The 27623-nt window shown below is 54.5% G+C and overlaps 1 protein-coding gene across 1 annotated transcript in view; it reads right to left on the reverse strand.

Annotated features, from left to right (window-relative positions):
- Nucleotides 1-917: 917 nt before the first annotated feature.
- Nucleotides 918-27623, reverse strand: part of XXYLT1 (xyloside xylosyltransferase 1) — a 36598-nt gene continuing 9892 nt past the window's right edge. Inside the window, exons 3-4 of the mRNA XM_042797605.1 lie at nucleotides 15981-16113; nucleotides 918-2063 (exon numbers count right to left, since the gene is read on the reverse strand). Of these exons, the coding sequence (XP_042653539.1) occupies nucleotides 1667-2063; nucleotides 15981-16113 (530 nt within the window). The 3' untranslated portion in view covers nucleotides 918-1666. The remainder of the gene's footprint in view (nucleotides 2064-15980; nucleotides 16114-27623) is intronic.

The raw sequence follows: 27623 nt of genomic DNA on the forward strand, positions 1-27623 counted from the left end.
TTCAGTGTGCATCATCACGGTGCTTCGCCTGCCCCAAATCCTGCCCTGCTGCAGCCTCCAGCACCCTGGCTGCTTGCCTTGCCTTGCACACTGAGGCCTGGTCACCTTGTTTTTTGGTGAAAGTGTGAGTCTAATACAGCAGGCTACTGCTGCTTTCACTCACCTTTAATCACCTCCTCGCTGCTCCTTCCCTGGGGATGTGAAAATACTCAAAGCCGAGCTTTTGTGCTATTTGGAAAGGGATCAGTTCAGCAAATCAAAGGGTTAGGGCTGCAGCCCACATCGCAGCCTGCCATCCCCCTTACATCAGTCAGAGGGAGGAGAGCATCTCCCTCAGTGCAGATAAACATTCATTCACTGACACAGGGGAGGGAGCCCAGGAAACTCCTGCCGCACACTGCGTGGGCCGTTATTAGGTTAAGCTATAATTAAATCCCCATCCCTCTCTCTTGCACGTGCACGTCACACAGATGCACACACGGATGCACACACAGGCACACGCTGGCTCGGTGTAAAGAAAGCAGGGCTGGCCGTAGGTTAACGCGCGTGTGCGCCTCCGCTGACAGGCCTGCACAGGGGCTTGCACGTGCTGGCCCAGCCAGCCGAGACAGGATTTATTTGGGAGTGCTTGGGCCTGAAGCCTGCTCATTCACAGCACAGGCAGCTCCTGGCTCCTTCCAAACCAACCCTGGCTACGGCGAGGATGATCTTTTTTTAAAACCCGGTGTGTGTGCCAGCCCGTTTATCTGCATCACTCAGTTGGGACGGGCGTGGGATTAAGCACGGCAATAATCTGCACGGGGCACCATTTTCCACTGCCCAACAGATATACATCAACTGCTTTTTAATCATGATAAGAAGAATACAAAACCTCCTACCGCACAGGACTTCAGTTGTGCCACAGAAAAACAGCTGAGCATGTTTTACATCTGCAGCTTTATTCTTGTACGAAAGGTTAAAGGCAAAGCTAGAAAAATGAACCTATTGGTATACGCTCACTGAATGCTTTTAAGACAAGATAGGGCAGTAAAGCTTTTATTGCTAGGAAGAACCAATGGAAGGCTTTAAAGCTCATCTAGCATTCAATTTTTGTAAGTAACCCAATTTAAAGCATCTTTTCAGTCTTTAAAACCCTCTTGCCTTTCTGGAATGCTTCAAAAGGAAGATGACCTGAGGACAGTGTCTGCTCTGCAGATGGACAGGACAGATGCTCTGCATGAGGTGCAGAAATGGGCCACCAAGGAACGCCAAAGCGAAACCCAGCTGTGGACTCCTGCTGCTCGTTAGACAAGGCAAGGCTGCACAGCACCCAGGGAGCAGCACCCTGCCATGTGTGAAACCAGCGGTCATCTGATGGCCCTTGGCTGTCCCCAAGCCCCAGGGGCTGTGGCACAGACGGGCACCATGGACTTGCCCCAGACGGAGCCAGGAGCTGAGCTGCAGGCACGGTGACTGTGGATGTCCTGCTCCAACTACCGGACTCCACTTCCTCCTGGAGGGGTGAGGCTACAGGCAGTGGGATACTGAACTCTCTCGGGATCCCTAGGGATCCCCCTGGGATGCAAGGGATCAGGGCTGGCCACCCTTCCCAAGGAACTACTGGTACAGCCACTATGGCTTTGCAGGGCTTGCTGCAGCCAGAGCTGCTCCCGGGGGCGGCGGTGCCCTAGTCTTCAGGGATCGGGGTGTTGCAGTTCCCATGGTAAATTTTGACCTCACCCTCGCACTGGAAGTACTGGTCGAACACCTCGCTGTATCCATGGTCCCTCCACCACGTGCAAAGCTGCCGGTTCCACGTGCAGTGAAGCACATGGAAGAGCTCTGGGTGCTCCATCCCCACCATGGTGAAGAAATCCTGGTCCCCAAGGTGGCCCTTGAAGTGGTACTTCTCCGTCAGCTTCTGCACCATGGTGGGCTCCAGCAGCTGGTTGTAGAGCTTGGACTGCCTCATGGCTTCCAGGTTCAGCAGGAGGACACCACTGTTGAAGCCGGGCAGCCCATCAGGAGGGGGATCCCCCACTTTGGTTTGGGGGTTCTCACGGCGATACTGCCAGAACGTGTGCCTGCAAAGAGAGGAAACACAGGAATGGGGGAGTCAGGGAGCGCAGCCTGAAGAGCAGCCACGTCGAGCCTGGGCAGGTCTGGATCACAGCACAGGATCTACCACCCACCCAGGGGATCTCACAGTGCTTGTCTTCTGCTGGCTGGAGGCACTCAGCCTCCCAGAGCCGTCCGGTGCTTCATGGGCTGTGTCTCCCTCCATCCCCCTGCGCAGGATACTGCTCAGACCTCAAACCACTCTTCTTGCTCTCTCCTAAAGCCCCTTTTGTTTCTACCAGCATCGCTCTGGTGAGCCAACAGGACAGAGGATCGTGTGACTGCTCACACGGCTGTGCGAGGAGACAAAACCACATGCCCAGCGCCTAGGGTGAACCAGCAGAAGTACCCCCACGGCTTGTACACGCCAGGAAAATGTCCTGCAGTTAACGGGATGTCGACAGCAGAGCTCGCAGCATCATTATTACTATTATTACTTGATGATGGGGAAGATCCGGATCAAAGATGGGCCCCAGTTTGAGGCTGTGCAAAAAAAAGGCTTGAAATAAATCTGAGTGGCAGAAATATTTCTTCAAAATAAAAAAAAAAGAAATCCAATGGCAACATCTCATTAGCTAAACAAGCACTGTCTTCAGCACAGGCAGCCCTAGGAAGTCTCAGCTGTAGCAGCTCTGGCAGATGCAATCTTCATCACCTAATTTCCAGCTGCCAAGGAGTGAAACTCTAGAAATATACAAAACTAATTCCAGAGGGTGATTCAAATAGGAAAAGGTTAGACTACCAAAGCAAGCAGCTCTTTCCTCAGCCCAGGGGCAGTGAGCACACCTCACCATACACACGCTGGCTGCTCCCACTTGCAGGAATTGAACTCATCCCATGCTATTACCCAAGCACCTGGGGTTGATCTGACACTCAAACTAGCTCCCATTCAGACTGAAAGTCTTCTGCCCCCAAGCAGCGTCCTCTGCTGCTGAGCCTGTGGTTCAGAGGAGGGCAGGAGGAACTCACAGCCCCCACCTCACTGGTGGTCCGACAGCCCAGGGTGTCAGCACTGCACTCTCCTTCCAGCCCTAACACTTAATGTAAAGCTACAGCAGGTTGGGGTTTGGTTTTTTTTTTTTTTTTTTTTTTTGCACTTTGGTGTGAAGACATCAGGGAGAAACACTGTTAGAAAGAATAAGCCCTGCCTGCCACTGGTACCTCTCTGAATCTGTCAGACACCGACCAAAGTCTCCATGCACCTCCAGGAAACAATAATTTCTTGGCAGATGGCATGGATTTAGCATCCAAAGGTTTAAAGTGGTCCCATGCTTGGAAGGTGAAGCTGGGCTAATTCACATGTAAGAAGATGCAGGGATATTACCCTGGGACAGCTCCAGAGTCACAGTGGGTACTCCCCCACTGCAAACATTTAAATTGAAATTTTTTCAGCTCCAACATGCACTTGTTCAGGGAATCCTACAGCTTGTACAAGGATCAGACTATTATATCCAACCTTTTGGCCTGTCCTCTGGATTCCCAGCACATCACTGTGAGACTGGCCAAGGCAAGAGCCAGGATTCAACAGCCACCAGCAGAATTATTCCAGCAGAAAATGTGGATCTATTAACGCTGTCAACCATGAGCACCTTTTTTATTTCCTGATCCAGAGAACCACAACTATCATGCATCATCACTTCCTTGCAACTTTCCATTTAGATGCTTTAGACTAAAACCTCTGATATTTCTCATTTCCTTAAGGGTCTTTACACCACTCCCTTTTAACTGATTCAGGACAGAAAGGGTTTTTCCAAGTGCCAGTTTTCCATGGAAGGAGGGCTCATATTTTGAGCAGCTGCCTCCATGCTTCCCAGGGAAGGGGAGTGGAGGACTGGCTGCCCGTGGGCAGCAGTGCTTGTTTGATCTAAAGGGCTGGGAAAAGATAAAAGGTTTTGCCTCTGCAAAGAGCAGTTATGTCTTGGGGACAAGCACCACTGCAAAGATGACCTGTGGATGCTCATGAGAAAATGAAGGCAAAGTGCTCTCCAAGCAGCATTAGAGGGAAGCTCAATTTGCAAAGACATGACGCAGCTTGGCACCGATCAGCTTCCTGAGGTGCTCAGGTCCAGGGGTCTGAGCCAAGACCAGCTCAAGCCCACCTCTGCATACTCTGCTCTCTCTGCCTCTCCCTAGCAGTGCCAGGAAAGCCAACTCTGTGACCAAAAAAAGATGCTGAAAGCTGGCAGGAGGCAGAGGGGGAGCAGTGCTGTGGAGGGAGGGACCTTTCCAGCTCTACAGCAGCGTAGCCGACTCCTTCCACATTCCTACCTCCAAAAACACACGGCCCAAGCTAAGGGCTGAGATTACAGCCCCTGAAAGCAGCTAGAATAGGAAAAATGCAAGTGCCCAAGCCCTCAGCATCACAAGGCCACAGTGGGGATATGTATCAAATGACTCAATTTTTCAACAACGCCATTCCCCAGCGGATTACTCAGCGATGGCTGATAACGAGAAGGGAGCAACGTGCCCTTTTCTGTGGGGAGAGGAGACAGACCGACAAGCAGCAATTGTTCAGTCCTTTCTCCCGGCAGTGGTGTGACGGGGCCATCCTCCCCAGGCCGTGCGTGGGGACCGCAGGGGAGTGGGGCTGGGGGGGAGGACAGGGCCGTCCCCAGGGAGTGATGCTGGGGCAAGAGCCAGGCTGGGATGAGCTGCAGGCGGCCCTACTGCGCCGACGGCTCGGGAGCTTGCTCACAGCACCGCACCGCAGCCCTGCCAGCATTGGGCTCCGGCCAACCAAGGGAAAGGTATTCTGGCAGGGCCGCTGGCAGCATCTGTTTAGCCTGGATTTCGCTTGGCTTTTGTCCTTCTAAGAGAGGGTTTTGGTGCTGTCCTTCTGCAGGGGCCAGGAGAGAGAAGAGCATGGCTGAAAGGCACCTCCACCCAGCTGGAAGAGGAAGGAGCAGTGGGTACGAGAGCATCATTTTCTTTGGAGGAGATGGGGCCGTGGAGCACAGCAACCAGCCACACAGCTAACCCAGCCTGTGCCCCGCGCCGCTCTGTCCTGCCCGGCAGCACCCCTTGGCACCCACCTCAAATTTTGTCAAAACACGGGGGAAAAGTCATTGGGCCTTGATGAGCATGCTGCCAGGATGCAGGGAGGGGGTGCTGCCTGTCCAGCCCCCCACCATCTCCCCCAAGGCAAGCATTAATGAACCAAACCCCAATTAGATGAAATAGAAACATCTCCCTTCCCCCAAGCCCCTGGAACAGCCAGGATCTCACCTGGGACAGGCAGTTCAGCATCCCACCAGCCTCGGCTCTGGGGTGCCCTCCTCCCCGCCCCCCAGCAGCGAGAGCCAGGGCAGGAAGGCAGCTCGGAGATGCCGGCCACCGCTGGGATGCATCGGGGCAGGAAGCTGCTGGCCGGGAGGAGGGGAGGAGAAAGGAAGAGGAGGCATTTCAGGCTTTTGTTAACCACCCTGGCCCCTCTAGACAGGAGGGGAAAGAGGTGACCCCGGCCCCCGACCCCTCAGTGAGGTGTGGGGTAGCCGTGCAGGGCCGCTGCTGCGAGCGCCTGCCTGCAGCCCCAGCGGGCTTTGCTTTGAGGAGCTGTTTATAAACAGAGCCGGCGTGTGCTAGGAAACATCTGGAGAAGAGCATTTCCAAGCATTCAAACGCTGGGCCCAGGCAGCCCAGATAAAAATCCCTGCTTCCACCAGGACTTCCCTTGCTGGCCCAGCACAGGGCGCTCTGGCCGCACCTCCCCTGCCTCGCAGGTCGGCAGTCACAAGCCCCAGCTTGAAGAGCTGCCATCGCACCCTTTAAAATATCTCTTTGGGGATAACTGCCAGGGGGAGAAAGGACCACTTCGCCTACCAGCTGTATTTTGCAGGTCCTTCTCTGGCTCTCAGGCACAGCAAGGGGGAAGACTTTGTCCAAACCCATGAACTTTCACTTGTTTACTTCAGCTCTGAGTTATGGGACAACCTCATGAGATCCAGTGGTAAAGCAGCAGGGTGACCTTGCTGGCAGGAAAGGCAGGGTGGAGGAGTTACTGACAGCTGGGTCACCAACAGCAAGCCCGAAGCGCTGGCCCCACAGGCAGCAGACTGGGCTTGTGTGCCTGTACCCACCTGAGATGTTCAAGGGACTGCAACACCACCACTGGCCTTGCTGATGAGGACACGGATCTTCACCATGCAGCTGCATCTCCAAAATGTGGACAGCCTGCAGAATCTTCCCCAATGCAGCTGGGGAACCAGGTCAAAAAAGACATGAGGTGAAACCAGATGCCAGGCCAGCCCCAGGGTGGCTGTGGTCAGAGGATGCTCCTGGAAGGCTGCGGGGGCTCCGAACGCTGCTGTGCACCATGTACATACACTGCATGTGCCTGTGCAGCATGGTACCCAGGGAGGAAGGCTGCACAGCCTCTCCCTCACCAAAGGGGGAAGCAAAGCCAACAGCCACAGGATAAAGCCACAAAAATAAGGGGCCTGCAAGATTCTGGATGCAATAAACAACCCTGGATCAGTAAACTCCTTGCTGGAGCTCACTGGTTTGCTCTCACCACTTGCCAGTTCTGGCAGAGTTTGGGCCAGCTGCCTGGGAGGGCAGGGTGGGCAGCAGGAGCAGGCCAGCACCTTTGTCACCAAGCCTGTCTCACGGGTGTCAGGGCTGGGGGACCCTGAGCCACATCCAGCCGGGCACGGGGCTCCTGGCACAGAAGGGAAGCACGGGCTGCCAGCCATCCCTCTCTGTGCCACTCTGACAGCGGCCCTGCCAGCCCAAACACCAACTAAAACAACAAGTGCACGCTCTTGCTACCTCTAAATACGCTTTTTGGTTCCTGAGCCAAAAAACAGACGGCTGGCGGCATTATCCCCAGCTGCAGCTGCTGGCAAACGCCGCTGTTCCTGTGCAATGAGCAACGAGGCGTGAGTGTGCTGTGCTCCCCAGCTCCGTGCTGCTGCCCGCGCTCCCCGGGGCGGGCGGGAGGACGCGGTGTGAGGCTGTGGGGTCCCCCCCGAGCAGCCCCCCGCCCTGGTGAGCTGGCTGAGCCGGCGGATAGGATGGGAGGCTCAGTGGGAAGTATGCAGCACCCTGATGGGGATGAGGGGGATGTGTTTGAAATGGAGGGGGAGAGAGCAAACAAAGTGGATAAATAATCGTAAAGGCTTCTGGGGACAACAGATACAGGCTTAAAAGCAAACTGGCTCCCACAGCAGCCTGGAGGACCCGCAACAGTGGCTTCTGTCCTGCACAGAGGAGAGGGTGTGGGTGGTGGGGAGGGAAGAGCAATGGCACAGGGATGACCCTGTCATCCGCCCAGGGGATGATGGTGGCTTTCCCCCCTAATCCTCAGCAATAAGTAAGAGCACAGCCAAGAAATCTCCCTGCACCCTCCCCCTGGCTAAACCTCAGTGTGGCAGGCAGCTGCCACCCCCTTACTACCACTTTATCTGACCAAGATTAACCCTCAGGAAAAGGCCGTCGCCCTTTCCTCCAGCACCCCCTTCACCAAAAGGCATCGCTGCCGTGAAGACGGGCAGTTGGAGTTTCTGCCGCAGCCAGAGGGAGGCAGCTGCCCCCCGGGCTGTGCCCAGAGCAGGATTCGACCCACACTCCCTCTTCCCACCCCGGCACTGCCAGAGCTCGGCTGGGGAGGCTCAGCCCTGCTGTAGGTGGAGGCTTTGCAACAAAGTGGCCCTTGTCGCTAATTGCTTATTTCCCATGTGCAAACCCTAAATCCCTTAAGGAGCTGGGGCGGCAGGTTCAGTACCAGCCTGGCCCGGAGCGCCTTGTCTGAGGCTCAGCACCTTGTCTAACCCAGGAAATCCCGGCTCCGCGCTGCTCGGGAGCACCGTGCACCCAGCCATGTGCAACACAGGGTACACCCCACTCCACAGGGAAACGTATCACCCTGGGGCAAAGCAACCCCAACTCCCAGCCCAGGGCAAAGGGCAGCACGTGTTGGTGTGCCTTACCCTCCTCCGATGGTTCAGGGCGAGGGTCCAGCTCAGGCAGGACCTCCAGCCCTCCTGTGGAAAACGCTGACGAACTGACACATTGAGCTAGTCAATGAAGACATCAGTAATTCCTTAACAAACTTCTCACGTACTGCACAAATTATGTCTGTACAGCACTGGTCTCTACTACAGCACAGTCTGCATGCCAAACTTTTAAAAGGCCTGTATTTGGAGCAGCAAATTGATTCTCGATGATTACATTTCCACATGGACTTAGCAGTCCAAAAATGGGCACACTTAGATGATTAGTAGCAACTTGCAAATGCAGCTTGCAAGCAAAACCTTTCCTTGGGACACAGATTCTCGAGGCTGGCCCACCTCACCATCTAAAATCTTTGCACCCTGTGCCGGTGCTAAAAATCACTCTCCGAACAGAGGTGGGACAATATATTCCTGTCTGGGTCACATCAGTTTCCTTCCCTCTATAGACCAAATGCTGGGGAAGGATGGGGGGCAGCCTGTTCACAGAGGCACTATAAAACACTGGAGGACTAACTACTGCCAAAATGGCAGATTTCTGTTAACAACCGTGAATGGGCTCCTCTCCAGCAGTGCTCTCCTGCCTGCCTTGGAGGCACAGGCAGCCTGCCCTGGGCCGTGCTCGCCTGCTGATGGGGCTCTTGGGAACAGGGGGGATGCTCTCCCTTCACAGATGCTCGCCTGCTGCTGTGGGGAGGGGAAATAAAAGGCCTCCACCCCTCCATCCCCGTTTGGGAGTCCCAGCCGTGGGACACTGTGCTGCCACGGGGGAGTCCTGGCATGGAGGGAACAGCCGCTGAGCTTCAGAGAGCAGGAGGGCATAACCAGATCCCCTCCGGAAGGTTGTCGGGAGCTTCCTCGTGTGGCTCCAGCACCGCAGCACTCCAGAAAGCATCCCAGCTATGCAGCAAAACCTCTCGATTTCCTGCTGCTTGTTTGTTTGTTCCTCCATCAAAGGGCTTCAGGTCTTGGAAGCTCCTTCTCCACCAAGTGCTGGTGAGAAAGCCCTTGGCCGAGCGGCACCAGTTGCCATCTGGCTGCCAGAGTGGTCCTGTCCACTCCTCCTGACCCACCTCCGGGTGCTTAGCCCCAGCAACCACTTTCCAGAGCAGATTCAAGAGCCAAGCTGGGCTCGTTTGAGAACTCTGCTAGCATCTACAGCCCAGACTCCCCTCCCTGCCATGCTGCAAAACCTTCACTGGGGTGCAAGGAGTCACAAATACCTGCACTGCACGGGCCAGCTTGAGCCTTGCCACTGCCCATGAACAGCATTTTTCTTAGCAACCCCAAACCAAGCTGTGCCCTCCCAAAAAGCATTTCTCACTTCAGTTCACGCTCTCCCACGACAAGAAAGGTAACCACTGAAGACGACAGCGGTTGTGCAAATACCCAGCTGGATCTAACCACCTGCTCACGATGTTTAGCATGCAGGGGCTGATGATCCACCAGTGCAGCCAGGTACCCCAGCAACCCTAAAATGCCACCAGTGTGACACCGACCTCTAGACACCGAAACTGAGATGTTCAGGAGCTGAAACTGAGAAGTTCAGGAGTTGAAGACAAGTGCAGGTATGGTAACCGATACATGTTCACCTGATGCACACTGGACTCGTGTGCTAGGGCCAACAAAAAACCCACAGCAAAGTCACAGCAAACTTCTCAGGCAGCCCTTGCCTGTGCTCTTTGCAGGACAGCAAGGTCCTCGAAGGAAAAACTTGAACCTATGATTGGTAAGTCCCAACTGCCATACTTAAACACACACAAGTGTCCTGGTTGTTGGAAAAAAATCATGTTTGTAATGCCCAATATCTCAAAAGGGGCAGCATTAATATTATTAATAGTATTCATGCTGACCGATGCACAGTTGTGGTTGTCAGACCTCGTGAAATTTATTCATTGCATTTAAATGATGTTTCAGGTTTAGTTGCTAATGGGAATAAGTGTAACAGGTCCTAGGTATTAATGATGTGCACAGATGTAAACAACAAAACCCTTTACCTTCTCGGATAATTTTTTATCAGAAAGTAATGCTGAATTCCTGAAATCAATTCTGCTGCCAGTTCATTGCAGGTTCTGCTTGTTTTGTAATTTTGGCTGCTTCTTGGCAGCCACTGCCAAAGAATTCCCAGAACAGTTCCCCCCACGCATCAAGCAGCAGCACTGACCACAAATCAAGTCAAAGCCTCAAAACGGTTTAAAATCGAAAGTGCAATGAGTCCAGCTTGCAGGACTGAGGTCAGGCAGCCGTGGCATCACCACACCTGGAGGACACAGGCAGGGCAAATTCTCCTGCCTTTGCTGACTGGGGGGCTTGGGAAATACAGAGCCTGTCGTGGCAGGCAGCTCCCTGCTGCCCCAGGACAAAAGCACTTGGAAAAGAGCAAAGTCTCCAAATCAAGGCAGCCTGCCTGCTCGAGGAACCCACGAAACCAAGTGAACTCAGCCAGGAGGACATGCCTGCTGGAGATGGTTATCTCCAACTCTAGAAAGCTCCATCCCAGGGAACAGCCCACCTGCACTGCTGTATCTTACAACCACCGCCACTGCCTCAGCTGACGCCCAGGGAATCCAGCTGCTCCTCTTTGCTCACAGCTATCAGCTGTACTTTGAGGCTTTTTTTAAATCCCAGGAGAAGGTACAGGATGTACTGTCTCAGCTCAGACGCACCAACAGCCTGGCCTTGCTGTGGATTCAGCATTAGCCTGCTCAGGGTCCAGGATAACTCCATTCCTCTTCCAAACATCTGACAAACTGACTTAGCACCATTGCTGCTGAGCTCCTGGCAAACATCGAGCACTGCAAGTGCCGTGCCTCTAGGTCTGGAGGTTGCACAGGCTTGCTTCCACGCATTAATGGGCTTCTCAGAGTTATTTTACCAGCTCTCTAACAAACAAACCCCATGTGACAGAGCACACCGCACACCTACAGCAGTTCCCACATAAGCACAAGCAGAAACAAAGCTTTTTCTTTCCACAAAATAATGTCCTGTTCAAGTTCTTCCTAGGTTTTAGGCAGAAGCAAAGGTGAACAGACTTGCAGCCATACGATGACTCAAGTGTTGGTCTTTTGTAGCCTGTACCTGTCCCTTTTGATATAGATACCCTTTCCTGCAGGACAAACTTTTATAATTTCCAGCACTGTGGATTTCCAAGACACCTCCAGCTTTTATTAGCTTCTTGTCACGGGGGACAGCAGTGAAGATCTCACCCAATGTCAGGAATGGAGGCAGCAGCTGTTCCTCCAGCCCTAGCCACATGCACCCTTGGACGTGAGAAAGTCTAGGACTTCTCCCGAGGTCCACCATCACTGGCAGCTAGCAGGTACCTTGCTCCCAGCCAGAGCAAGGGGGTAAAAGCACCTGCCTGAGGACCTGTGGGTTAGGTCCTCCCCAAAAGCCCTCCAAGGTGAGTGATGAGGGGGCAGCTCGAGGCCTGGGGTGGTGCTGGCACCCAGAACCCACCACTACATGGCAGTGCCGGTAATGGCACCTGCACCACGTAGGAAGCAAATAGGCAGGGATGACCATGAGGATGGGAAGGGGAGCACGGTCCGGCATGCTGGTCTGGGGTCATGCTGTCCTGCTTCCCCTCACACGCCACCGGCGTAACCAGAGAGACCTACAACCAGGAAACTCGGTAAGAATAGGGTTTAAGCTCTGCCTTCTGTAATCACCGAGCTTTCAGGACGTTTTGGGGAGTGCCGCAGTGTTTTCCCCTCTGTTCACCTCAGCCACAAGGCTGCTTCAAATTGGGAAGGCTTCTCCGTCCGGCACCCAGCAGTGCTGAGCCGAGCCAGGCTGGCCCAGAGGCCCTCGGGGAGCGGCATCCACATGTGGATGCCCTCACCGCACCGCGATGGAGGCCCCCGCTGTGCCCCCGCGCAGCCTCTGCTGCTCACGCCCGGCCAGGAGGCAGGCCCGCAGCAAGCCGTGCTTCCCTTCCCCAGCACTCGGACCCAGCTCAGCTGGGACTGCAGCTCACGCTGCTCCCCGGGCCAGCCCCGCGAGAACGGTGACTTCGCCTGCCAGCCTGGTAGCTGGTTTGCAGGCTGCATCTACAACGCTTGCCTGCATGTTTCTTAGCAGGGCTCAGAGCACAGGAGGGCCTGGACTTCTCAGTTTGGCCAGGATCTGGCATGGAAGGCCCAGTGCAACATAAATATTTATACAGAGCATCATCGCCTGGCCTCTGTACCCTCGTGAACAAGACTCTGCCAGCAAACCTGAGTAGCTGAAATGCTGCAGGGGACAACAGGATTTTTAATTAAGGTTATAACTCCACAGAAGCACTCTTTGCACGGAAAGCCTTTTGGACCAGGCAAACTTCAGATGCAGATTTTAATCTTTCCATCAAAATCATTCTCGCTGAAGCAGGAGCTCTCAGTCTTGGCCATGGCATGAGTCCTTGCAGGCAGACACATGAGCAGGCCTATGTCAGTGCTGGGAGGAGGCTCTGCCCGCAGGCCAGCATGCAAATGTCAACCTGGCAGGAGGCATCCAGTGCTGCCATGGAAAGCCCACAAGCGTCTACGAGCCTAGTGCACAGCACCAGCGTCCCCAATAACCCTGGCAGGGGGGGGCAGCCTCTTGTGGGATGCAGCTCTGCCTGCGACTCCATCCACAGAGGTGTCGACCGTACCCTGTGTCACACACTGGATCCAAAAGCCGCGGCAAGAACAACACTCCTGACTCACGGACAGAGTGCCGCTTCCCCTGCTGCAGCTGGAGAGAAGCAAACCTGATACCGACAGCCTTGGACCTCAGACCGACTCCTGTCCTTGACGTGGGTCCTGCAACCTCCTCCTCCGCACCCAGGACCCCCTGCCAGACACTGCCCTGCGGGGCACGGCGGGGAGGTGGGACGGCAGGGCACGTTCACCTCCACGTACAGTTTCAGCAGGAGCTATCGCGCTCCACTGGCCACTCCAACCCACCCTGAGCAACCCCAAAGGACAGGCCGGCCCCAGGCTGTGTAACAGTTAAACCCCAGCATTTGTCTTGCAGGAGGGCCAGGAGATCCTGTTGCTCAGAGAAATGCGTTTGTCCAAGACAAACAGCAGCCGGGCATTGTTTCAGCATGAGTCAAATGAGTGGAAACGCTCCCGTGCCATCCTGTTTTGCTGTCTGGAGGTTTCCCCCTACCTTCAGGATGTGCAAGCAGGCTCCGGGACATTTCCTATTTGCTGTTCTCTTACTCCTCCGTTTCCCGCCAGCGTCTGTGCCCAGCACTGCTCAGTGCACCAGTGCAGCAGCCTCAGCCTTGTGCAGTCCCAGCCTGTGCCTGGAAAGCACAGCCTGCAGCCAGATAGCCCACAGACAGCTGCTGGGAACAGCACTGCCTCCCAGAAAACAGTGCATCGCCTACAAAACACGCTGGTCTGCACCCATGTACCTCCTCTGACAGGCCAAGTAGGTAACACAGATCCAACACAGCCAAGTGGATTGATCTCCATCCATCTTCCCCAATGCTACAGACAGAGCACCCAGAGCTTTCCCAGCCACCAGCTTACCCTGCCCTGAGGGTGCCAGTCCACAGCTCCACGAGTAAGCTCAGAAAAGCTCTGCTGACTGGCCCCAAGTCTTCTGACGTTTTGCCCCATGCTGGGGCAAAGTTGGTGCTGCAGAGGGCTGTGTGAAGCGGGGAAGAAAATGCGAGTGGCAATGGAGAGATCCTGCCATCACTCCATAACCTTCCTCCGCCCCCACAACCACTTTCCCAACTGATGCTTCAAGCCTGCGCATGTGGCAAATCACACGGCTGGAGCTGGCACCTCTTATTTCACACCTACAGTGCGTTTTTATCTTGATAAAAGTATAAAAATAGCAAAGATTTTCCTTTTTTTTTTTTTTTTTTTACAAGGACACTCATGCTTCGTCAGCTCGTGTTTTCGTCTGGAAACCCTTTTAGCAGCGAGGTGTGAGCCCCGTGGGGCGGGAGGCTCGGCAAGAGGGCAGGCTGGCGTTTGCACAGCTCGCCCCGCGCTGGGTGATCTGGTGACAAGAAGGATCAGGAACTTGTTTTCACATGAAGAACAAAACAGCACAGGAAGAAAAGCACAACATAGCCCAAAGTGACCCAGAACGTCAAAACTGCAACAACAGAAAGTTCAGCCCAAAAATGCAGCCTGTGAGGGCTGTTACTGCTTGGCTTGTTTGTCCCCACCGCGGGTGGCAGGAGGAGGGAGAGCATGGCTCTGGCTCAGGTCAGATATCCTGTGCTCAGCCCTGCAGTCCCGTGCCTTGTCCCCTGCTGTGCCTGAGATCTCTCCCTCCGGAGGAGCACCCCAAAGCTTAACTCGGTCCCCTCCAGGCATACCCCATCCCACAAACCACATCCAGGCAGTGAAACACCATCCTCACTCTGCAGCTATGCCTGGAAATATTGCAAAACCAATCCCTGCAGAGACAGAAACATGGAGTGATTCCACCATGGACTAATCACAGGCAAACAAATGCTTAATTTATCCCATTACAGGTTGCACTGCTAAAGAATGGGATCTGCCCTGCTGGGCACTGCTGGCTGAGGCTGACAGACCGACACAGTCCCGCAGCCACACTCGGCTGTCGCTGTTCCCTCCATCCTGCTTTAAGCTCTAACAATTTGATATGATTAACTGGGGCTGGATTTATCATTCTGGGCACCAAAATCCTGCCAGGACACCCAAAGCGGTTGCAGGAGCCCTCCATGATCCGAACACAGTGACACCCTCTGCAGATGGGACCTCAGCATCCACGTTCCTCTGGTTCCAGCTCTCCCTGCCAAGAGCACAAGCCGGGAGGGGAGGTGACACTTCTGCCACAGGCACAGAGCTATCTTTCTCCAGTCTGTGGAACAGTGGTGACTTCTGCAGTTTGAGCAGCCAGAAATGACCTCATGAGCATGCTCTCAGCTGGTGTGGGCTTCTAGGAAATGATCAGTGGTGATTAATGACCATCAATCCCCTGCTGGTGAACATCTCTCTGTCTCCACCCTCATCCCATCCAGATGCAAATGCAGCAGAACAGCTGCTCCAGACCTTTGCAACTCAGGAGTTTCAGTTCTCACTACTAAGGCTTCCAGAAGGGAAGGAAAAGACCTACAGAGCTCTTAAGATTTTTTTATCTTTCTCCAAGTACATTTTCATTAGGATTAGCAAATCTAGCCACGCCATCTCAGGTGCTCAAACTCCGCTCAGCTGAGAAGCCATTAAGGCATCCTGAGTTGATGATCCGATTCATCCTGGATTAAAACTTGGATTAAACCTGAGGTTCATCCTTGGAACAATGCAGGCTAAACTAAACCCATTTCTTTAAACACCAGCCTGGAAATATCTGTGTCCCTGAAGCCCACCAGTGGCCTGTGAGTGGGAGGAGCGAGGCCACCCCTCGGTGCATGGCCCTCACCGATAGCTGCCTCCACAGTCAGCACTGACTGGTGGATCAGGGCTCTGAAGAGCAAGTGACCATGGGGCTATCCTCGTGCTTGCAAACCCAGGTCACCAACAGTTGCCCACTCAAGTCTTCCCTGGAGGTGCAGAAGGTGTACCGACACTCAGGGGACCCAGAACCTCACCGTTGCCCAAACTCAAGCCCCACTCACTGCAATATTCTGAGCCCTGACATACAAACTGATGCTCCAGAACGCAACCACAGCAAGTCAACAGGCATGGCTAGGCAAACACACCTCTAGCAGATGTGTATGAATCTACGTACAGATCATGGTATCGGTGACCAGTAACCTGGCTCTGGAAGCCTTGTGATGGTGTGAGAACAAGGAAACCACAGCAGCACTGTACACTTTGTTCATACCAATTTACAAATTTCAGACTAAGCCCTCCCACAGAGATTAAAGCAGGGAGACTGCTTCCCCCTAGATTTTCTTCCAAAGACCACCAAGAGTTGAAGACACGCCAGCCGCCTGCTGCCCACCCCCTGCTCCCCACAGGGAAGGGGCTGTACCTGTACACTGGCTGCATTTCCCTGGCAATCCCAATAACTGCTCCCTCGGGGAAGTTGTCGAACTCATCAAACAAGTCTCGGATGTTGGTCTTGTACTTCAGATCCAAGTCTACCTGGATGATCTGTGTTATTTCTGAAAGCACAAAGAGGAAAAGTCAGCTATATAAGACAAAACTGTAAGCAGTGATTACCAACAGCTACTTGACAAATTATACCCAATGAGGACTTGGTGCAGTCAGCCCCATGGGCAAGACTTGGCCAATTCAGGACAAATGCAATCCAGCTGCAAACTCTATGTAAAGCTACCAACCTTCAATCACCACAACTTCATTTACCACTGTGCATTTCAGGCATGATCTACTTCAGAAACCATTTCTGGTGACCTCCTGCTTCTTTCCATTACCTCCTTCCTTTCAGAAGACTGTTTCTCCATATGACTGACAAAAGCAAGAGGTAGCTTCAACCTCGCCTCTCCTTTTCATGGAAGCGCTTCTGCAGGAGCCGCCACACAAAACCCCGTGCTCACCTTCTGATGCCTACTGGGAAAAGCTACCAACTCCATGAGCATTTCCTAGCTCAAGCCCACAGAGCATCCATACTTAGGTCAAAGTATCAGAGCAATTCCCATCACGGACAACATCAGTAATTAAGTCAACCACATGACACCCTCAGTAATACCTGCACAAGATTGTTAGCTGCCAGCAGCCTGACACGGGCTTCCCCAAGGGCAGAGACCACAGCCCCCCACCTGCACAGAACCTCTGGCAGCCTGGAAAGCTTTATCATTGCCGGTGGTACTTGGTCAGAGACAAGGAGGGTCGTGCAGACATGGAAGCATCTTCCACTTACAGTGGCAAAGTCAAGAGCAAAAAGGCAGGAGGACATCATTATCAAGGCCTTGTCTGAGCTCGTTAACAGGGTCAGACCCCTGCCTGCGCTTGTCATAGTCTCCTCTGCAGCACAGGAGACGGATTGATGGAGATGTTGCTTGGGAAAGGGTGCAGGAGATGTGCCTCATCAAGACTTGTCTCGGGCGGATCTGGGGATGTTGTACAGATTGCAGCAGGCCAAGTGGAATGCAGCAAATGCAAACACTACGAGAGATCAGACCATTGGGTTCCCCCCACCCCAGGCAAAGCCATGGTCATCTTCTGGCCAGCCAATCTCAGCCCTACTTGGGAACTGTGAGTGGAGTGGAGCCATCCCCCATGGCGTTATGTGATGCCACCACTATTTCTGTGTGTTATAAAAGCCAAGAGCAAATTCATCAGGTTGCTTATTGGATTATAAAGACTGTGTGAACCTGTTTCAGGCCCATGCACAGGTGCTGTTACAGCCTCCTGCAGGCTAGCTGTGCATGTTCACCACTGCTTTCACAACTAGCAAACCAGGCCCTCAACCTCCCTCCCACCCAGTACTGGCAGGCAGGGGGATGAGCCCAGCCTGCCCTCACTCTCTGCTGCCTGCACCCCCCGTGGCTACGAGCAGGGCTTCCCACCGGGCTGGCATTTCTGGGGTGCTGCCCATGCTCCAGCCTTCACACCACTATGGTTCCTCACCCCCTTGCCCAGCCATGCTCAGGACGGGCTGCTGGCTACCCCTGGTCTGCTGAGAGCAGGAGGCAATCGCTCTGTTTTCAGCTCCCAGAGCCACTGTCTGGACTAGAGCAGCCAGGCACCGGCAGCTATCCTCCAGCACAGGAATGTAGCTTTGCCATTTCAAATACATTCATCACTTGCTGTTTGTGTTTCAAGCAGATGCTGGACTGTACAGCAGGTCTGAATTTTTTGCAGATCCTGCACTAATCCACAGCTCTTGGCAATTGGTCCACGCTGTCCTCATTTAAGAAGGAAAAAGCCCTGTGAGGTTAAGCAAGAAATATACTGCTTGCTCTGAGAAGCATCCAAGCAGAAATATAAATCAAGGAGAAATAGTATCTAAGCTACAACCCAGGCTGTATCTCAATTTATTTTTTTAACATCCATCATTCTCTATCTGCTAAAGGGAAAGGCCACACTCCCTTCAGCTGGCAGCAAGGCAATCCCCGGGCCTACCTAGTATTTACCACCACCATAATCCTCTGTTTGCAAAGATTTAAAACCCAGGCGTAGTAATTCACTACAGGCTAAAGCAGGTCTTGACCTGAAAGCAATTTCTCTCAGCCTTCCTAACTGCCTTAGAAATTGCTAGGGCAACTCAAGCAGATGAATAGACAGACCAGAGGATTTCTGTAACGAGGAACGAGACATGTAACCCAAATACCTCAAACCTCCCCAGTGGCTCATACCACAGCACTGCAAAAACCCAAATCCTTAATGCTACTGCATTTGAGAATAACCAGACTGCTCACATAACTCCAGGGAGAGGACACCCCAGACCTACAGCACAAGCTCAGCCCAAGAGAAACGGCGGGGAGCCTGAGCCCTCCAAGGCACTGCCAAGGATGAGGAGAGGGAATGGGGCTCCCAGGAGGATCCTGGCACAGCTCACCCTGATGCACAGCAGCCTTCTGACACCTCATCATGTTTCAATTGAGTCAACTGAGGCACGTCATCCGATTGTTCTCTAAAATTACAGATGAGTGCGAACTGCAATTAATCACAGCGGAGAATGAAAGCTGAGCCTGGGGGAAGTTCCAATCCAGCCCTGCCTGCCACAGCACCCCAGTGGGCGACGGGCTCCAGAGGGTCCCTGTGCAACCCCGAGGGTGCTGCCCAGCAGCAGCAGCCAGCCACCCCCAAAAGCCTCGGCTGCAGCGGGGAGCACAGCACGAGTGCAGCTGCAGTGCCGGGCAGCAATGCCAGTGTCACGCAGCAATGCCAGCACCACCACAAGCCCAGCGTGGATACGGATGGTTTATTTACACAAACACGCTGGGTTCTCCATCCTGCCCGTCGTTAGAGGCTCCCTGTGTTTGGCATGCCCCGCTGTGCGTTGGTCCCACACTGTGCTGGCAGAGCCCCCCAGGAAAAACTCATTAACAATTAGACCCAGAAAACACAAAGTACTTTTCCTTTTTTTCTAAAGCAAGCACTAATTGCAACACCAAGGCAATGGGTGACATAAAGCGCCACTTTGCCAGATGCAGTTTGCATGGACAGATTAATGGACAAGACGATTTCTCTGCCTGGGACTGGCAAGGGGCCAGGCACTAATATTTATGATGTATCGTGCTCTTTCACCCTTTTACCAAGCGCTTTGTCCTGGCTGCCATGTGGGGGTGGAGGAATCGCATGCTCTCTTTGGCACAAACTGCTTGAAGGGGTCCAGCTGGAAATGTGGGAAAAGGCTGAGAATGTTTTGCTCAGCAAGTTTTCCAACTTTGTCATACTGTATATTACTCTCTGCTCCGTTCAACTCCGTCTCTTCTAGCCACGGCGCGTAACGGGGAGTTACGCCAGTCAAAGCGGAGATGATCTCCATTAGCAGTGACAGCTTTATGGCACAGGCTGGCCCCGTTTAAAGCTCATAATGTTTTACTGCAGCCTCGTACCAGCAGCCACAGCAGGGCTGCTCTCTGCACTTGGCTCAAGCCCTCTCTCTAGCCACATCCAGAGGAGAAAGACCAGCTTCAGGGATGTGTGATCCTGCAGCAGGGTCTGCCATGCTGGAAACGAGGAGAGAAAGCCACCATCGGCGCTCAAGCTGCCCTGCACCAGGGTGCAGCTGCTGAAGAGAGGGAGAACCAAGGTTATCCCACAGCAGCACTTCAGAATGATGCTGGTGCAGACCCCTTCTCATGCAGGCGCTGCCTCCTTCTCCCAAGCGCCTCAGCCCAACAAGGAGGCACAGAAAGCAGGAGGTCACTCTCCTGTGCCCTGCTGCTCAGCACCATCTGCCAGGACCCAGCAGAGCTATGCCAGCATGCGGGCAGGCACCCCGGGTGCGTGCCAAGGGGCCCGGCGGGTTGTCCGGATGCTCTGAGTGGCACCAGGAGCCCCTCGGGCAGCTTCTGCAGCAAGTCTGATGGCCCTTCCCTGGGGGCACCAACCCCACAGCCTGCCCCATGGCACTGAGGGGACAGAGCAGGACAGGAGCAGGCGGGTGTGCAGCGAGCCAGATCACCCCACCGACATGTGATGCGACCCTTAAGAGCAAATTGACCTTCTCAGAAGAGTCAGGCAGGAGCGTGGGCGGCAGCAGTGGGGCACAGGGAGGAGGAGTGCTGCTTTGGCCAACCCAGCAGAGCTCTGGGGATGCTGTGCAGTGAGCAACTCCGCAGCGGCTATGACCCCTCCAGCCCTTCTTGACCCGCAGCCACTGTTTGGAGCAGCCTACAGATGGGCAGCCTTGAGCTACTTTTCCCTAGCCTGAGTTGAGGGGATGGCCTGCAAGAGATTTAAATAGTGGATTTAAAACTACAGGAAACTGGGTGGATGACGGATGGAGGGTCAGGAGAAGAGGTGCAAAGGCAGGAGCCTGCACAGAACCTAGGGGAAGCTGCCAAGCACAGAAGCCTGTGGGGACAACTTCCTTGGCTGCTCTGGGAATGCCAGCTGCTAGCTAGAAACCTGATGGGAGCAAAGGAAACGCCCTTCTCGGCTATCTGTCTTCTTCTTCTCCAGCACCTTTGCCACCAGCGAGTCGCTGCCTTGCTGGTGCTGCAGGCAGCCAGGGCAGAGGCAGGCAGCAGCAGCAGCAGCGTGACCCTCCATGGCACAGACAGTGCTGCCATGTTCCACATGCAGTTGGGGCATCCACAGGTAATCTAGTGATGGCCAAAACTAGTCTCTGGAGGACGACATAATTTGAGAGGCTCCTACATTAGCTACAGACCTCCTGGACACCAGGCACCCCTGGGTGTAGGTGTGGGGAGCCCAGGGTGGTTCCCCAACCATGCCCTGAGCTCTAACAGACAAGGCAGAAGAGCAAGGTCCTGCAGCCTGGCCTCTGCAGGCAGCACAGGCTATTCTGCAAGCAAACTCATTCACACTCATCCCAACAACTTTCTCTGTATGAGGGTTGCCATCCTGGCAAAGCTGAGCCCAGATGGCAGGCGCAGGGCTGGGGTGTAAGTGTTGGCCTCAGTTCCAAATACTCTTCTTCCATACAAACCATGCCAGATCTGGAGCAGAGGCATGCCACCACCGGCAGCCACCATCGCTCCGTGGCGAGGGGAGAAGAGTGAAAATAACTTGTGTCCAGGAACAAATAGCAAAATGGAGAGCTGCCATCACAACGCCAAGGGCAGAAGCTGTCCAGCAAATGGTGTGGTCTTAATCACTGTTAATCAAGCAGTGGTTTAATAGCTTTAGGGTAGAAGAAGCAAGAATTGAAACCTCCTAGAGGTGGTGTAGCTGTCCAGCCCATTGACAGGCTTGTGTTGGCACAAGCTCGGCTCCCTTCTCAGTACAAAATCCTGCCTGCAGCTGGGTCTGGCAGCAGAGACACTGAAGGGAGCGGTGGGATGGCAGAAGGGGACAAGCCATCGCCCGGCCAGGCTGCACTGTGCCCAAATCTCACATGCACTCCTGAGGCAGATGCCCATTACCAATGCTGGCGGTGATCCGGTTCTGCTCCCGTCAGCCTCTGTGCCAGAGTCTCCACCTCAATCAACAATCCTGTTTTTAAGGACCTAAGCACCCTGGTGCACAATGCCAATGAGGAGACAGCCTGACACGTATCAGATGGGAGCATCCCAACCTCCCTCCGCCTTCTTTCATCACAGCACCGACTTTTGAGGCTGGAGGCTGGCGCTTTGTGCCCATGCAGAGCAGAAAAGGTGAGATCAAGGAGGACACTGCGGGACTGCCCACCCTGCGTGAGCTGCATGACCCAGGCATGTTGCTTCGCCTCTCTCTGCAGATCCAGCAGCAGCGAGCCCTGCAACACAGGGAGGCAGGAACCCCCTCCATCCTTCTGGAGACAGCGTGGGGGGCAACAGCCTCGCAGGGGCAGGGCGATGGGCAGGAACGGATAACTGCTGGATGCAGAGCAGCTCAGAGACCCTTCTGCAGGGAGAGCAGTGGTCGCAGACAGCATGGGTGACACTGCGCAGCGAAGGGACGGGAGTGTCCCCTGGTGGCTGCAGCTCTGGGTGTTGTGGGGCTGCTGCTGGGGTCTTGGGAAAGGCCAGGGAGTGGCTGTGCGTTTTGCCACTTGATTTGAACCATCAGAAGAAAGAGGACCAGGCAGCCCAGGCTCTCTGAGTTGGGGTCAGCAGGGCTGGAGGGCTCAGGGCACACCTAGGCAGCTTCCCCTCCATATCTCTCCATCGCTTTGAGTTTGGCTCTGCCTACTGATGATTTTTTTTTAGCTAGAAGGCTGTGAAGGAGCAGCAGGGACTTTTGGATCACTGCCCCGGGCAACAAACCTCCTGGAGCAGGGCAGCAGCAGCCCCTGCTCCAGCGGGCAGCGTGCCTGCCAGCAGCAATGCACGGCTCTGCAAAGCCGCCCGTGCTGGCTGTGAAACCAGGATCCTCCGCCCTCGCTGGCTCACAGGGATGTGCGGCCAAGAAAAACACCACTCCCACGGCCAGCACCAAGGTCGGGCGCAGGCACAGGGCGGGCAACAGGCTCCAGAGGATCCCTGTGCAACCCCAAGGGTGCTGCCCAGCAGCAGCAGCCAGCCACCCCCAAAAGCCTCGGCTGCAGTGGGGAGCACAGCACGAGTGCAGCTGCAGTGCCAGGCAGCAATGCCAGCACAAGCCCAGCATGGATACGGATGGTTTATTTACCCAAACACGCTGGGTTCTCCATCCTGCCCTTCGTTAGAGGTTCCCTGTGTTTGGCTCAGGCCCCTGCACCGCCGGCTGCCCCGGCCGCTCTCCCTCCCGCTGTCAGCAGCTTCCTCTCCGGCTGTATGCTCCCCCTGCCAGGCCTTATTTTCTCCGCAGATAAAGTCTCCCCCTCTACTTCCAGCATTAATCACCGCTGCCCGCACAGCTGACCCGGCAGCACCAGAGAGCCTCACCCAGAGGAAGGCGGCCGAGGCAGGGGCAGGCACGCGTGCGTGCAAGCACAACACGCTCTGCAGAGCTTGCTGCCAGTGTGCTGGCGACCGGGGGGGTTGCAGTCCCCCTTCCCAGGACCTGGTGCTGCTCTGGAGCCCACCCTTCCAAGAGATGATCCTACAAAGCCCTGCACTGGCAGGGCTTGCCAAGGTGAAGACAGCTTACCTTCCAGTTGCCTGCTTAAACACAAGTCCTCATCTCTGCCGTGGAGCTAAGGGTCCCCTCTGCTCCTTGGGGCAGCATAGCAGCCCCCCCTCCCCACCGAACAGCCTCGCCTTCCTGCAAACAGGGTGCCAGGGGAGGGTAGGAGGTGAGGGGGGACATACCCAAGCACCTCAGATGCTAACCAGGTTTCTGCAGCACCGATTAGGCACCCAGCAGAGTAGAGCAACGGCTGCTGCACAGCAATTCCAGCCCATCAGCTAATTAAAAAATTAGGCTGCCTGCCAAAGACAGATGACAAAACATCATTACCACCCACACAGGGCAGGCATCTGGGTGAGCTCAGGGGTCTGGTGCAGCAGCAATGGCCCCAGGTACTGAGAGTAGCATCCCTCAGCTCGCCTCACCCCACACCCCACAGCCATCTCCAGAGGGATGGGGAAGACCTCGCAGGAGGTGGATGTGTTTTGTTCCACAAAATTAATTTTTCCTGTGCATCTGTCTCGTTGTAACCCATCAAGGTCTGAGGGACTAACATTCAATGGTGCTCAATACCTTGGCACTTAACCGGACTCTGAGGCAGAGACATCACTGAGCACATGACAGCTTTCAAGATGCAGCTGGAAGTGCTGCTTGCTGTGTACTTAATATACAGAGTCACTGGGAGAGGAGTGGGAAGACACTTTTTGGAGCTGGAGGATAAGCAGAGGGAAACCTTTCAATCAGACAAAATAAAGTTTAATTCCAGGTTGCCATAAATTACAAAGCAGTGCGGATGGAAAGCTGTGAAGGAATGAGCGGGTGAGATGGAAAGGGAAACCAAAAAGAGATACAGGAAAATAAATGCTTTAAGGTAGATGAGCTCACGTCCTGATTAACTGCATATGGTGGGGCAAGGGGCTGAAGGCAGATTTTGTCCTTCTTCCTGCTAAGCTCCAAGGAGCTACAGCAGAGTGGGGAGCAAGGTGACACCCAGAAGCTTCCACCCTTTGGGGACAGGGCAGTGGGGCTGGCTGGGGAGGGAGGGCAGCACCCACCCGCAGCAGCAGGCACCAAGACCCTGCCGCTCCACGGGGAGCAGGGAAGCAGCGGCGCACGCCTGCCCCAGCCTGACAGATCTAGGACATCCCAAAATAAGCAATGGTGGCACTGCAGCGAGGGGCGGCCAGCGGAAATGATGAGAAGTGACACCACCCCTGGGGGCTGCAGATCACACCGGCCCCCAACGGCAGCGGTGCCACAGGGAAGGGGCCTCTGCCATGCCAACGCACCCGGGGGGTGCCGGGCACTTGCCGAGCAGCATCTGCATCCCCCTCATCACAGCAGCCCTTCCCGGGGCCAAGGGGCTCTCCGGCCAGGGGACACACGTCCTGCGGGCAGCCGGCCGGGGTTAGTCTCCTTTTGGCAGGTGAGGACCCCCCTACAAGGCCACAGCCTCCGGCGTTTACCTGGGGTGGGCTTATTTAGAAGTCTGCTGTTGCCTGCTCCCAAAAAGCACCGTGAAAACAACTCCCACGGCCAAACAGGCTTGCCCCAGCAAGGAACAATGGCTGGCACCACTCTCCCTATTGCTCGCAAATCCACCGCTCCAGCCTCTTCTCTTCTCATCACAAGATCTGACATGACTGCGTGCAGCCCAGAGACCGGCTGGGGAAGGAATCTGGCTGTTTTCCACGTGGCCGAGGCATGAAGTAGGGAAGGAGGTTATAAGAGCACACCAGAAACTATTAACATTCCCTCTATCCCTTTAAAGATGGAAACATTTTTTGCCAGAAAATAAACCATTCAGCTACTGCAGCATCCCGTGGGAACTGCGGCTTGGGAACACGTGGCTCTGGGGCCATCTCCCACGATTCCATCACAGACCCCAATTTTCTGTGTCTCTTCACAACATCTCCACTTCGATAATGCACCATTAGGCCTGGAGCATCTGGGACACAGGCACCCTCCTCCCCACGCTCTCCCAACACGCTGCATCTCTCCGTACCTCCGATGCAGTTGGGCTCAGCAATGATGGCAACGCTCAGCCAGCAGGAAAGGATCAGGAGTGACGCACACTCAGAACGCTCATTTATTACAACGTAAGCCACTGAGTTTTGTGGGAAGCTGCACTGTGCACCAGGAATTGCTCTGCAGCTGACAGGAGGAAGAAGAAGAGATGATGCTTCCCCATCTCCCTCTGCCAGGCTCCACCTTCCAGATCTCTGATAAACCTTTTCTTTGTTCATCATGTGACGCAGAATTAGTGTGCAGTAACTCTCTGCACCCAGGTGCTGTTGAGGGGAAATATCATGTGCAGCTGGCACCCCGTGGGCAAACAGAGCCTGACCCAGGCAACCCTGCATTAGGGATTCAAATGTCGCAGCTGCAATGGCAAACCCTCATGTGCGCACGCACACCTACAAATGCGATAGACAATGTTTTCAGGCGTTGTTTCAGCAAACGCACTACTTTTTTGACACCTCTCCATCTAACCCACTTCCCCTGGCTCCCAGGCTCTCCACCTCAACAGCCAGCAGCAGGAGTGCTCCGGGTGCCCGGCCCTGGCGCAGGCAAGGTGCCCTGAGGAGGGCAGAGCGCAGCTCAGTGCTCGCTCCAACACGTCTCCTCCCTGGCCTTTGCCCTTTGCCCTCCCTCCAGCTCCGCTCGGTGGGAAAGGCGTAAGCTGATGCTCACAGAGGACACTGTGACTCCCAGAGCAGGCAAAGGCTGATATCAGTTTCGTGGGAGACCAAGCTGGAGCCAGCAGCTGGAGCCTGCTGCAAGCAGCACCAAACCCCAAGCGGCCTGAGGCTTGGTTATTAACAGGCAGTTTGGACAAACATCATCACAACCCCCTCGGCCAGCCCTCTCCCACATCGGAGGGTCTCAGTCAGCCAGGTTTGTCCCACACAGAAGCCATCTCCGAATCTCTTCCAGGTTTTTTCCAACAGACCACGCTGATGTGCCATAAATTTCAGTAATACAGTTCCTCTGTTCTCCTTTCTCATAGCTCCCCACCTGTGTTTAGTCACAGAGAAATTTACCCACTTCCCACACTGCTGCTTAGTTCCCTTACAAGGCCCTGATTAATAACCTTATGAAGTGCACCTGCAAACCAAGCTCCTGAGTTTTCAGTCAGTAAGCCCCCAAGTGCATCTTCACAGTAGAGTACCACCCAGCTCCTACTTCTCTTCTCCATCACCTCCCATAAGCACTGTAACCAGGGATCTTAATAATTTAGTTGTATCTCACCTCACCAATTTCAATAGTGATAATCAGGTCAAGCATTTCCTCACCAAATATCTTCTCCCAAGTATTTTCCAACACATTCACTTTCTCACCCAGATTCCTAACACCAGAATGAACCAGACAGGGAATCGGCTCTCTTCCCCTTCTCGGTCCTATGCTTTTGAAGTATTTAAACCAGGCTGAGGGTAAGCCAAACAGCGTTTGCATCTCTTCCTGGCTGTTAGCTAGACACCTTCTGATGGGTCTTGCTGTCTGCTCTCAGAGCCTTTTGCAGGCACATGGGCCACCTCTGGGGATGCAGAAGGCATCAAAGCAGAAGAGAGGCTGGGCATGAGGAGGAACTATCCTGTTGAGCTGCTTTCCTGAAGATCTCCAAGCCTGATTTTATACATGTGCTCGTAAGAGATCCCGTTAGCAGAATAAAACATTGCAGTCACACCCCGTGCTGCTCTGCACTCTTCCCTCCACTGCCCGTGTGAAGACACAGAGCCACGTTAGCACAAGCAGGCAGCCCATCCTTGCTGGCAGTCCCTCTCCGGGCAGACATCCCAGCCACGGCTCTGCCCAGCTGCATCCCGCCAGCTTCGGGGGAGTACAGCAGCGTTCCTCTGCCTGCCCACCCAGAGCCATACCGGATTAATGAATTAATGCTTTGCCAGCACACGGAAGGTGCAGCACGCTGTACGAGGGCTAACCTCACAGTAGGCAGAGCCCAGGGCTCTTTGCAGCCTGTGCTCATCTCCCACCTCAGGGCTTCTGCCTTCAGGCTGGGCCGGTCAGTGAGAGAGAAACCTCCGAGCACTCCTGCACACGCTGCCGGGCGGGGAGGAGACCATGTTCAGAGACAGTGCTACTCCCCAGGAAGACTGCCAGCTATTCTTACTGGCCAGGAAACCCTGCTGCCTCCAATTTGTCAAATACCATCTTCAGACAAGTTCTGCTAAATAACCTCACTCCACGTGAGGCACGGTACCTCCAGCCAGGTTTCAGAGACTCCCCTGAGCTAAGAGACTCCACTCCTCTGTCTGAGTTGGCAGAGATAAGCCACAAAGCTGCTTCTCCATCTTGTCCCATTTTCCCTCTGCTCCTCCTCTTCTCCCACAGGGTCATCCTGCTGCAGCACGGTCTGCAAAACCAATGGAATCAAACATCAAGGGCAGTTTTCAAAGCTCCGCCCAAGCTGTTGGATGCTGATGCCTCTACCTTGGCCCACCAGCTGCTGAGGACACCCAATTGCTCCACTAATTCTCCCTGAAAACTACCTGACTTGGGCCAAGGATGGGGGACAAGAATTCCC

The sequence above is a fragment of the Tyto alba genome, unplaced genomic scaffold (assembly GCF_018691265.1).
Source record: "Tyto alba isolate M040663 unplaced genomic scaffold, T.alba_DEE_v4.0 Super-Scaffold_10, whole genome shotgun sequence".
Classification (NCBI taxonomy): Eukaryota; Metazoa; Chordata; class Aves; order Strigiformes; family Tytonidae; genus Tyto; species Tyto alba.